Genomic DNA, 12994 nt, shown 5'->3' on the forward strand with positions numbered 1-12994 from the left:
AGGTTTTGGTCAGTGACTTCATGGTATTTGGCCTTGGATAATGGATGTTGTAACAAGGATGTAGGACTTCGGCAGCAAGTGTCTCCCAATCCCACTTCATTAAGATAAAGTTTTAGAAGTTGAATTGGTTTTGAGTCTGAAGATGCTGGTTCTTCCTCTCCCAGCATCTCTGCATAGCATTACTTCAGTGAAAAAAGCACAGGGAAAAGTCAAACACTTTGCAAAAGAACACAGACATTTGAATTTAATAAATTATAAAATTAAAGATTCTAATTTGTATATACATTTTTAATATACAAGAAATGGCTATTTATTGCAATTTCTGTTAAGGCATATGTAAGTGAATGGAAGTTGCATATAGATATTCAGATGAACATAGCTAATACTGTGCATTGTAGGTGAGTAAATAAGACATTAAATGCATTACGTAATAAAATAAAACATAAAACCCTTTGAGTACTGGTAAAGCACCATTTCTAGAATTCTCAAAATATCTGAAAGCATTCTATGGAGATGTTGTGAGACTCTAAATACTGAATGGATATATGAATATAAAAAGTGATGCATTCATAATACATTACAGAAATTTTTAAAGGAATGTTGGTGAAAAAAATGGCAGTAGATTGGAGCCAAAGGAACCAGAATTGGTTTGGGATCTTTTTTTTTTCATGAGGGGCTGTCACTTGGATTTTAAGTTTAGACCAACAGAAAAATGGCAATTTAGAAAGCTGTGTACTTGCATGGTTAAATCATAAAATGCATTGATTAATGGGAGCACATTGCTTTAGCTCTCAGATCTCTGAGATGGTCTCTGCAGGAATATATTTTCTTATAAATCTGCTTTAGTTTCTGGGGATTAGGTTACATTAAAATACCACTCTGCTCATTACATCTCAAAATGCAATACCTGGGCAACAGCAAAACGGTTACAGAAGACACACTACGGTGATGCTCTTGCCCGATTACAGCATTGTAGAAAAGAGGAAACAGTTGTCAAAAGTTCAACCAACCAAAAAAATGACCAAAATTTCCACTGCATGACATGGAACAAAGATCAGCTGAGAGCAAAACCCCACCTATTGCCTTGGGCTGCTTTTTTCTTTATCAATAGAGCTCTGCTCTGTGTTTTCCAGTAGAAGTGAGGTACATATTCTTAGGAAACGACCTTAATGGGAACTGCTGAAAAAACCCACCTTCTGAAAAATTCATGCCAGCTTGAAAAGAAGCCATCTTCCCTGGTCTGAAGAGACTTTTTTTTTCTCTTATGCAGCAAGACTGTAAAGAGAAGGCAGCTGGCAGCTCTGCTCCATAAGGAGATGGACCAGGCTGTGTCCATCAGCGTCTCACTGTCTCGAGCAATCTAGACTGAAGCTGCTCCTTCAAATATCATTTCAGTGTTCCCCAAATAACCACTAGAGAAATATTCAGTTGAATTAAAGCCAGCGAGAAATAAATCAAGTTAAGTCTCCAAAAAGGTGAGACTGAGAAGGGAGAAGCCCTTCCTAAATGCAGATGCCACCAGGCATTGCATCTGGTCCCTAATGAACACCAGACCTAGCGTAGCACCACACCAGCCTTCTGGGAGGCTGCTCACGCTCCAAGATGCAGCAGAAGTTTCCACCTTATCTGGAAGAGTGCTTTTGGTTTGTTTGATTGCAAACTGACTCACTCTAGAGAAAGAACAAAGAGGTCAAGTTTCTGAACTTCGAACCAGCCTTGCAAGTTCAGCCAGGGTGTCCCTGCTGCGTGTGAGCGAGCGAACCCCGGCGAATCGACCTTGCCCAGCCTACAGCGGTGCTGGCTGCTGGAAGACACAGCTGGAAATGCTCAGCCCAGAACCGCCTAGTCCATTTTAAACGTTGGGTCACCCCACAGGAACGGGCCTTTCCTCGTGCCGTTTGCAGAAAGGTCACTTGAAGTTGCACCAAATGAATTCCTGCCCCACTTGCTATTGGGACATAACTTAGAAGTCCTTTGGACAGAAGATGCTATTTGTAAGACAGCATTTGAGCTGTGGGCACCTCCTCCTGTGGCATTTCTTCACATTATCTGGTTGACTAAGCCTATTCCAGAAGCTAAGGAAGAACAGAAGCTATTAGATGGGTTATCTCAGGCTTCTGGAGGTCAGAGAAATGGGTCTCAGAGAGCAAGGCTGGTACCATCCAGGCAGCAAATTTCTGCCTCCCCACCTGCATAACTTCAAGCCCCAACCCCTCTCTACCCTTGAGTTTGTGAGGGTTTTTCCTAAGTTTATCGTATGCTTGGATGTGCTTCTAGTCTATCAAAAAGCTGGGGGTTGTGGTTTATTTTTACTGTCCACAGAGCTAAAAGCAGGATAGTAACTTGAAGGGGAAAAGATGAGTTTTACACTAACCACATCTGTGTAAAGGAAATGTGGAAGGCAAGAAATACTCACTATGTCTACAGGCTGGGAGCCCAGCTACAGCTTGTCTCTCGCATGGCACAGCAGCTGGAATGATGTTGTTGTAGACACGTCTTCCTTGCTTATAAATAGCATGGTGGTTGGTTTTTTTTCCTTTCAGTGCCCATTACTACATTGCTCTGTTTTGCACAGATGTGACCTGACCCTATGCTGTTACTAAAACTTGTCCTGCCTGTAGGCAACCACAAATCCCTTGGCACAAGGCTCCTGGGGCCAGCGCCGGGCTCGTCTGTGCATCGTTGCTCTGTAATGGCAGGCAGACCACGGAGCAGGGCTGGGACCAGCGAAGGCTACCACGCAGGCAACTAAAGATAAGCAACCTTCAACTGCAGGAAAATGCTTGGTGTCTCACGAGTTTAAGTCTGAGGTGAGACTCCTGCCACTGCCCCAGCCAACCGCTGCTCAATGCTGCCGAAATGTGGAGCCTTGGCTTTACTTTTCAAAACCAGAGCAGATTATTTTGTTGCTTGCGCTGGCTGCTGCTTTCACATCTGCAGCTACGTCTGCTTGGCCCAGATGTTTCCTAGTGCTCTGGACTTTTACCAGGCCCGTTCTGCTCCCTGGTCTTTAGGATCTTCAGTGTAACTCCCATCCCTGTACTGAGCTGCTCCTAAACACTCACCCAAGTGTATCACCCCGGTCCTCTGTAAGAAGGGACGCTCAATGCCATCCGCTGAAAACATTCCTCCTGCGCCTTCGCTAGTATCTCCGTGAAGTATTTTTCTTAAACCAGGTCCCGTCCTTCACAGTTTTCTGGACACAGTTCAGGCGAGAACAGTTCAACATCTCGGTGCTGCAAGGACTGCCGTTCCTGCGGGCTCTCGCATCCTTTCCAGGAGGACTGGCTCGTTCGGAAGAGGAGACTGGGCAGCTCATCCAGCTGTGGTGGTCGGGGCAGAAGGCAGGATTGCAGGAAGCCACATGTCGTTCACCTTGCAGTGCTTCTGAAGCTCTTTGCCAGCAGCTGGGCCACAGAAGAGCTTACACATTGCTGGAAACTCAGCACATTTCCAATAACTATGTGGCTGTATAGACAGGCTTATTACCGGCACTGCTTCAAACTAAGACCAGTTCAGGCTGGACGATGAGATCTTACTCTCAGACTGGAAAATCTGAGCTAGGAGCCATCAGACCTACCTAGTGGTAAAATGAGGATTTCGGGGAAGTCCTGGGCTCTGCAGGGGGTTTACCAGCAAAGAGGAAACAAATGGAAGAGTCCAAGCCAGGAGACAGGAGAAAAACTGCTCAGATGCCACCCGCAGCAGGAACCAGTGCACATTCCCCGTCTCTGTGGTCTTAGAGCCAAGCTGGATTCATCTTCTGCTCTCCAACCAGGAATTCAAAATGACCTATGAAAACCATGATGACCCTGAGGGGAAAGGAAGTACTCAAAGGGTTGTCAGGTTACACATCTTAAAGTTTCTAGCAGACCTGGTACTGTGAGTACATGTGTGTGTGTGTATGTACGTGTATATGTAAGGGCACAGCAAACAATTCACTTGTTCACTTCTGCACCAATAAAGCTGTCCTAAGGAAGATAATACAAAATTATTTCCTCCAAAATAACCTCATCCTATGGGAGAAAAAAAAATGTTTTCTTAACAAAGCACCAAAGAAAAGGCAACAAGAATCCAGTCCTCTTTAAGTTAAACAGTATGTGGGTAGAAAAAAAATCAGACCAATAAAAAAAGCACCAACCAAAAAAAGATCACTGAGGCTGTTGCATTATAGGAACTTTAAGACTATCAAAACCATGGATAACTGTAAACAGAGAGACTAGGATGTTGTCAGTCCAAGTTGGCCAGATCTACCCTACTAGATGTCTTGCACGTATTCAAAAATTTAGGAGAATCCTTTGAAATCACTTATGGAAATATGTAAGCTACTGTTTGCCAGTTTTTAATTTACACATAAATACATGGCTAGAGAATTTTCTATATATTTTCTTACGTGGTCCCGGTTAAGAAAGCTATGTAAGCACATGCCTAGCTGTAACCACAGGAGCAGCTCTACCAAAGTCAGCTGAGCTTCGCCTGGCATGTCCCTACGTACCGTCCTGAACCGGGGGCTGAGTTAGTGCCCAGGTTTGTGCAATGCACAGAAGCATCACAGGATTCCTGACCACCTGCTTGTCAGCCTTAAAGGGATTTGTTATGTCTCGTGACTGTTTTCCTCCATCCCAAGTGTAACTCCCATTACTATTCCCAAGCAGTTTTACACAGGCATAGAAGAGTTAAAAGAGCCCATAAACAAGAAACCTGCTAACCTGGCCTAGGTATTACGGTTTGTTTGGATTCAGTGAAATGCTGTAATGATATTGCACTAATACTCTACCATACCCTGTAAACCTAGCCGTCAAAGTGTTCAGATTAGCACTTATGAAACAATCTGTCATTTCCATTTATAGTAGGCTTTAGAATTTGGCATCTCTGCCATAGCACCACTTTGATTTTTCCCCATTTTTAGTCTCTACGATATGGGCAATACTATGATGTTGGTAACATCTCTATAAGAGAAAAATGTTGTTTGTGCCATATTTCCATTTTAGTTTATTTTCCTAAGAGTCTCTTTTTTCCTTTTCTCAGCAATCAGCTCCTGAATTCTTTGATTCCTTGTCCTTTCATAAGGTATCCTCCTCCGCGTAATGATGTTGTGCTGTGATACTTCATTATCCAACCCATCGATTTTATACGGAACATCCACTGCATTGATTTCTGGGTGCTCCTCAGTTGCATTGGAAGGAGGTGCACGTGTTTTGGAAACAAGAGGAGGGCTGGTGGCAGACTGTGTGGTGGACGCTCCTACGGGAGGGCTGAGGGTTGTCAGGAGCTCCTCCTCAATGACATTATTCTTATTTACGTTAGAATCAGTTACATTGTCGTCCTCTGTTACGTTGCTGTACATATTACAGGACTTGCAACACAGCTTATTGTAACCGGGAATCGAGCAGTAACGAGAGAGAACTTCCATGCGACAAAACATTGACTTGTCTCCTTGACAATGATCTTCTGAAAGAGAAAAAGGGAACAGATAAATAAAGAGCATCTTCACATTAATCAGAAAAAGAAACACAGCTGAAGCTTTGGCAGTGGGCAGAGGGTTTGGTATTTAAAGTGGGATGGAAAACTGGCAAATGAGCCTTCTATAAGCAGAAGCAGGCTTAATATTAAACCTAAAATTCAACTCACTTCAAGGGATGCAAAAGCTGATCTGAACCGTTTGTACCAGCCCCATCCACGCTATAGACCATAACACTCTAATTTTTGGCTTCACATTCTGGAAGTGCTACCCTGAGGACCACGCAGCCACAATGAATTGCATTCCTGCCTTGGCTTAGAGTTCAAACCACACTGATAGTACTGCATTGTTGCTAAAGCTACATTAAAGCCCCAGAAAGTCATCAAGGTTTATACTGAGAAATCTCTTTCTCCCCTCTTCACTCCTTTTAATGCTTTTCTGCAATCTAACAGTGACTAACCACAGTCGGGGTAATTTATATTTATCTGGACTGTCTCAAGAAAGTCAACTCTGATTTCGATGTGTACCATGTAACTCTCAGAATTAATCTGAGTCCACCCGTTGGAATGGTATTTTTGCCAGGTACCTCTAGTCTGAAAACACCAGCACTGCCTGAGCATGTCCCTTGCTTGAGAGAGAAGTGATGCATTTAGCGTAAGGCTTTTCTCCTCCTCCTAGAAGGGAGCTGATATTTTCAGAACGACAAACTCCAGTGTGATGGAGTCAAGCCAGTCCATTAATGACTGGGAGTCTCAGTAACAAGTCCTGATTTTTGTGTCACTGACTGGAAAACTGCAATAAAAGAGAAAGAACGATAATTGATAGGTTTCAAGCTGCCAATGATAGCTGTTGTGACAATCTGCACTATAACAAAGGTGTTACAGCAGATCCTGATCTTGCTGAAATACAGGTGGAAAAATGCAGGCTAAGGCATTAAAGGTGAACTAGTCAAATGGTATTACTGTCTGAGAAACATAAACAGAAGGCTACTCAGAGACTACTCAGGCCCTTGTGATTTCTGCTCAGAGGAGGTAGAGGACCGTATGAATCGGCGGCAGATGGATGGTGAGGAGTTAGCAGGCTCCTTGGAGAGAAAGCTACCTGTCCTCTGTCCTACATACACGCTCTACAGCTCCTGCGCCTCCAGGCTGAAGTGATGGAGCCAGGAACTACCAGGAAAAATCCCAACACGCAGCCCATGCTGAAAGAAAGAGGAGTCAGAGGGCTTGTAGGAAAAGCGAGGGCTGAGGAGAAAGGCAGACTGACCAATACTTGGCATAATCAGTAACAAAACATTTTCTGTGACCAGAGTGCCGAGACAGAGATGAAATCACTTCTGCCTCTCTCCCTGCTCTTACTACATTTCCACCTACTCTTACAGTAAAGGATGAGTAACGCCAATTACTCGCCTTTATTTAGAGCGTACCCGATAGCAGACAGCGTGCTCAAGTCAGCGTGTTACTGGAGCTCCTATTTCACCGTCCTGCTATGAACACTGACTTACCCTGTCAGCAACCTTACAGCAAAGTAGAGAACCAGAGCAGATTCAGAGATACCAAGTGAACTCAGAAAGTGTAGGTGTCGCCTCTTCACTCATCCTCAGTTAACAAAATAGGGCATTATAGGTGTTTAATTGGCAAACATATCAGTCTAAAATAAACTAATAACTTTTGCTGCTGCTTTAAAATGCTAGTACTGGCTGAGGAAGTGGAAACACCTTCCTTGCGTTGTATTTATGCCCTGACTGTTGCATTTGTTGCAGAAAAGCAAAATTCTTGTTCCTATTTTCAAATGTGTCAATTCATTTTCATATTTTTCAAATGCTAAACTGAGATACTGCTGGAAATAAAGAACAACTCCTTCCTTAGGAACCTAAGAATAGTACCTTGGTTTTGGAGACATTTTCAAACCAGCCTTTAAGAGCTGGAACTGTTCATATCTGCATGCATAACTCTATACAAAGGACTGCATGTGCCCATACAGCTTTATACGTATTTTTACATACCACGTAGAGTCCCCTTTGAACATTTTGCCTTGTGTTGCATGACCTTAATGCAAGCTTCTCCAAATGGCTTGCAAAATAAAAGCCAACAGATAGAACATTTAAATGTGGTTTCAACAAGGCAGATCTGGTTCTCGGCTTTGTAAGAATCACTAAAAGCACCTTTAGAAAAATGCCTTTTTTTCCTATCAAAAATATGTAATGTCAAGCTTAAAAATACATGAAAATAAAAACGCATTATGTAGTATATTTCATGACATCTGATAAGTTATATAAATAAACTCTGTAACTTATGAATGTCAGAATGAAATTTTTATCCTCTATCCAAACCAAAATATCCAGATTTGCTGAACTTTTATTTATTTTTACTTGCAGTATGCATGACAGACTGGAAGTATATCTTCAAAACATCAGTAAGAAAAAAATAAATCAGTTTCACAGTCACTTTGGTACACATTAGTCTCATAAAAAAATATTGAAAAGCAAACTGAATTGGCACATCTTTAATATTATGTTAAATACATACAAAACACTAATAAAATATCCCTGATAAACCAAAGTGCATATAGACATAGTGCACAATGCCCAGATACCTTATTGCACCATTCTCTATAGCCACCCATCTCTTGAAACATCACTAAACATTGTCTATTTAAAGGTAACAGTCATGAATATATTTATACAGTTAAACACCAATTATTTTACATAACAGTATTCAGTGCCAGATACGTGTCTTTGCTTTTTCACCTTGTCATGTAAATTGTTAACATGTTTCAGGAAATTATCATATTAACAGCAAAATTTAAATATGTGATCACATGATAATGACAAGTTTGAAGTGCTACACTGTTGACGACCCAAAGATTCAAAAATGCCACTTTTCCAAAGAATATGATCAATGCAATAAGGTAGTAATTTGCTCCAAGACTGCGGTTTTAAAGTTCATACGCTTCTACTATTGGTACTGACTGTCACAAACAGGTTTATGACTTGTGAATTCCAAATCTTCCACACAAACACGGAAGGTGAAGCAAGAATGCCAGTTAAATTTCAGTAAGTCAGGTCACAATCCTGTCTTGATGAAGATATGGATATGCACTGTGCAAATTAACCTCGGATTAAATTTACTGCCTTCTAATAGTTATCATTCAAGTAAAAACACTCCATATGAAGATTAACTCAAGGTACCAGTGTACTGTTTATATTTAAAGCTGGATCTGGTAAATTAATGCCATTTACATTTCAACATTAAGGCATTTTTCTAAAATTCTTCTTCTAAGCAAAAAAAGCAATAAAAATTGAGGTAATTCTGTAGTAGTTCACACTGTTATGTTTGCCAGTTGACACATCTATAGAGCATACACACACACGCACACATACAACCGTACCAGTCAAGTCAGACATGCACATGGTGAAAAAAGACCAAAGATGTAATGACTATAAACAGCTCCGTGCTGAGCAGCTGGAGACATCGTAGTCGATGAAAACATCATATTGCCTCCGCCAGGTTAAGAAAAACACCACCACGCAACCTTCAACATGGACCATGCCTGTTCTGCTTCGGTTTTGTTTCTAAAGTGAAAGTACGCAAAACTGGCAAAAATTGTGCGACGGGAAAAATGAATGCAGCTTTTCTCAAGGAAAAATATTTCAAACCACCACCAGGAGTTTGGCAAGAGCAGACGGCGTCATAGCAGCATTGAAAATACCGACAGAAACTGAGCTTCTGCTTCCCAGTGAGCCCTCCACAGGTTACAAACATGAATGTGAGGGTCAGGAATAAAAAATGAGCAGCAAGGGTGAGTAAAGCAATGGCACCGCAAAGGAAAATGGAATGAAAAAATTCTTTCACTCATCAGACTACCCTGTCAGCGAACTGAAACTAGAGAGTAATGAGATTTAGAGTTTTTAGATAAAGGAGAACTTCAGCACTACAAGGTGTCATTATTGTGATGTGATCACATTCACAATAAGTTCTCAGTTTTGCTATCAAACTGAACATCATGAACCAGTAAGAGCCTTTTTTCACCATCACCAAGCAACAAGCAAACCGATCCCAGCTCCCTTTCAGAGGACTGCAACATACTGTGGAGATCCAACTTCACACATCCAACACTTCAAGACCTCCACCACCAGTGCTACGCAAGCTCCAGAGAAGAAAGACACCGAGCACCAAGTGCCTGGTGTGAAAAAAGATTCAGCCCAAGATTTAAACTTTGCGGCAAATTCAAGGGAACTTTCCGCATAGAGAGAAGAAGAGAGCAAAAGGCAAAGTCCACATTCGATGTGGCATGCATTTAAGGGCAAAGGCAGAGTTATAAATGGGTCTTTTACTTGAAGATATTTTCTGGATGGGGTAGTCTGGATCAGGTCTTGACAGCCATTGTATCATGTAGGTTTTCTTTGAAGGATCAGAAACGTTTCCTTGAATAGAGGAGAAAAAAGATGTAACACAACATATGTTAGCATTAAATAGTTGACCTGTCAGAAGTGGGTAAGCTAAGAGAGTGAGCGGCTCCGATGGTGACGGAGCCTGGGGAAGGATTATGACCAGGCTGTCTAGTTTTGGGCAGAGGGTGCTGTTTTGCCACTTTGCTACAACTTGTGCCCAGCACTTGACAACCAACACTGAAGACAGCCTGAAGGCCAGTTCTCTAGCAGTACTTCTCACAGCAGCAATAAGTATGTCCTAGGATTCATCCAGTCTAGTTTTGTTATACTGCCTCTTTAAAATCTTTGTATTGGAGACCATAATTGACAGCTTGGTTCTAATTAATTAGGAATCAAAAGCTACCCTGAGAAATACATCAGGAATAAAAGAAAAATATGAATTACTTAATAATAGGAATATGTAAAATGATCTCACAAATATCATTTGCAAACAGCTGAAAAGCTAACAGGGATAAAGGCATTAGTGTCCCAGATTAAGTAGGAATAAATTCATTATAGCTTAGTAAAATTGAGTTAGATAACCCCTGAATATCACTTGTGCTTGACAGAATGGAAAAGAAGCCTGGAACTGTCGCTGGAGACGGGGAAAGCAAAGAGGCATCTTTGTACATGCTGCCCTTGATTAGCCACAACCCAGCAGCCCCCTGCCAAGCCCAGCACGTCTCAGGGGCGCAGCGCCGGCTCGGGCAGTGCTTCTCACCCAGGGCAGCTGCTGTCCGCTGGCCGGATCCAGCCATCACCACCGTGCTGAGGTCTGCCCCAGCCTCTTATGCTGTACTGGGGCAAGTGGCGTTCCCCACGGTGAGAAGAGAATAACCATGTGCCCAAGAAGGTCATCGGCCATACAACAGCTCTGCATTTGGCAAGTCTGCTCAAAAGCAGGGCTATGGAGAACTGCCACCCCAGGCAGACATAGCACACAAGTATAAATTTGATGAAGGCTTTTCAAATAAATGCAATCAATATAATTTTTTCAGCAAGTAATATATGCTAGAGAAGACAAGCACTTACTTGGACATGGAGGTAGTCTGCAAATCCTTACAGTCTCTGGTTTATTTTCTTTACAAAGGCCGATAGCGTTGTCCCTGGTCCGGCACAGGACCGGGCGATCCTGTGTGCCGTTGCCACAGCTGACAGAGCACTGAAAGGAGATGCACCAGTTAGACGCCAAGTCACCCTTTGGAAACAATGGATTAGTTTTTAAATTTTAAATCACTGCCCTTGATTTGAGCCGACAGAGTACATTATTTGAACCACCACAGTACCTACAGTAACTAAGCAAGAGGGAGAACCACTGCTTTTTGTGGTATACCAGCAACTGAAATGCTCCAAGAAAGAGCTTATGGTCTGAGCTCCTGACGCTTCTTATGGGAGTCACCGAATCCTGTTTTGCCCATAGCAATGGCAAACAGAAAAGGTAGAATGGAAGTTGCTCCATGAATAGATGCGCTGAGTTTCCTTAGGAAACTAGGTGAAAAACTCTGTCCTTTAGCTTGATGACAGAACCTTACGAGACTGAGTAGCTAAATCTGCTGAAGGCCTTTACATCGAAGATGCTCGCACCTTTCCATCTCCATGAGTGTTGGTACCTAACTTCCTTCACAGTATCTGACAACTTTAGTCTTCTTTACTTGAAAGAAAATAAAGCAGTGATAAAAGAACTAATTGCCCTTCTCTCAGCTTAAGTCAACAGCTAAATGACTGTGAGCAGAATAAAGAGTAGGTAGAAGTCAGCTTTCCTGATGCTGCCATCTTATATGGGTGGCTCGGGGGGTCTGGATCATCCATGTTTCACCACCATCACCTCTCCATCTAACTCACTTTCTGTGGCATTAGTAGCAGTGGAAGTGATACACCCTCTGTGTAGGTATTAGTTTATCGTGTCAATGCATTCGAATAGACAGCACAGAACAAATGCCAAGATTTTTTCTCCCCTGCATTATAAGAAATTAGTTGCTTGAGACCTCCAGAAAGAGACTGACCTGTGACCAGGGTCCTATTCTCCACTGTGCTGGGCAAAGCTCCCGGTTGCAAGGCCTCCTGCCTTCTGGACGGTCGTTGTTGCAGTACTTGGTATGAACAGACCGATTTGTATTATCGTGTAGGGGTTGGATACATCGGACAGATCGTACTTGATATCCTGTTTTCCCACAACTTTTGCTGCAAGGCTCCCATTCTCCTGTAACCCATCTGGGTTAGTGAAAAGAGAGTAAGCTGAGTAAAATTGTCTATCACCTAAATTAGGTGAGTTCAAACTGTCTGTTGAACTGTAACTCTTAAACACAGGTTTAACAGGATGTTAACACTAGTTCTGATACAGAAAAAGAAGATACAAAAAACCACAAGCAGCTATGGCAAGGGTAATTTGACCATGCCCCTGAAAAATCAGTAATAAGACCCAGATCTTTAAAATTACTTTTTCTCATTATCTCTGAGATAAGCGTTATTCTTACTTTGCTTCATTTGCTTTGATTTTAAGCTGGCCCTTCCAAGACTGCACATAAAAATATGGTTGTTTTTATGTCAAAAGCAGCCACCCAAGGGTGCTGCTGAGCTTCCCAGGTCTTGGTGCATGAGCTGTGCCTTGTCTCATCATGTAGCATGCACCAGCCGTCCCCACAGCTGGTTCCCACAGGAGCGAATCCAAAACATCTGGGCTAGAAATGCAGCCCATATCTGGATACTCCATGGACGACATCCCTGGCCGTGCTAGACACCATCTGCTGAAGCATCAGCAAACCCACCTACACTGTCAGTGCTGTGTGTGCTAAGCTTGGGCAAATTGGGGTCCTCAGCATCATAAATGTTTGGTTTTGGGGAAGGCAACACTCCACTGAAAATCAGAAGGTCTGAGTTCATAATGCGTAAATCAGTTTGGCCACTGAAAAATGAAACCTATGGTTTGTAACGTGGCATAGTTGAAAACCTCGCTGATCAGCCAAACGGGCTCTAGAATTACAGCTACAAATTGTAAGGAACTTAGAGAAAAGCGACAAGGACAGACAGGACCAGAGGAAATTTATGTAAACTACTGAAAGCTCAGTTATAATCAAGTGAAGATAATACAGCAGTCTATAAAT

General features: G+C 42.4%; 1 protein-coding gene across 2 annotated transcripts in view; it reads right to left on the reverse strand.

The window, feature by feature from the left end:
- Positions 1-216: 216 nt before the first annotated feature.
- ADAMTS2 (ADAM metallopeptidase with thrombospondin type 1 motif 2) overlaps positions 217-12994 on the reverse strand; it is a 189751-nt gene continuing 176973 nt past the window's right edge. The window contains exons 19-22 of one of the 2 annotated variants that reach the window (XM_075056671.1): positions 11897-12104; positions 10926-11055; positions 9798-9887; positions 217-5448 (exon numbers count right to left, since the gene is read on the reverse strand). In XM_075056671.1, coding sequence (XP_074912772.1) covers positions 4988-5448; positions 9798-9887; positions 10926-11055; positions 11897-12104 — 889 coding nt within the window. In that variant the 3' untranslated portion in view covers positions 217-4987. Of the gene's footprint in view, positions 5452-9797; positions 9888-10925; positions 11056-11896; positions 12105-12994 lie in introns of both variants that reach the window. The other variant, XM_075056670.1, reaches the window with a different exon arrangement.

The sequence above is a fragment of the Buteo buteo genome, chromosome 24 (genome assembly GCF_964188355.1).
Source record: "Buteo buteo chromosome 24, bButBut1.hap1.1, whole genome shotgun sequence".
Lineage (NCBI taxonomy): Eukaryota > Metazoa > Chordata > Aves > Accipitriformes > Accipitridae > Buteo > Buteo buteo.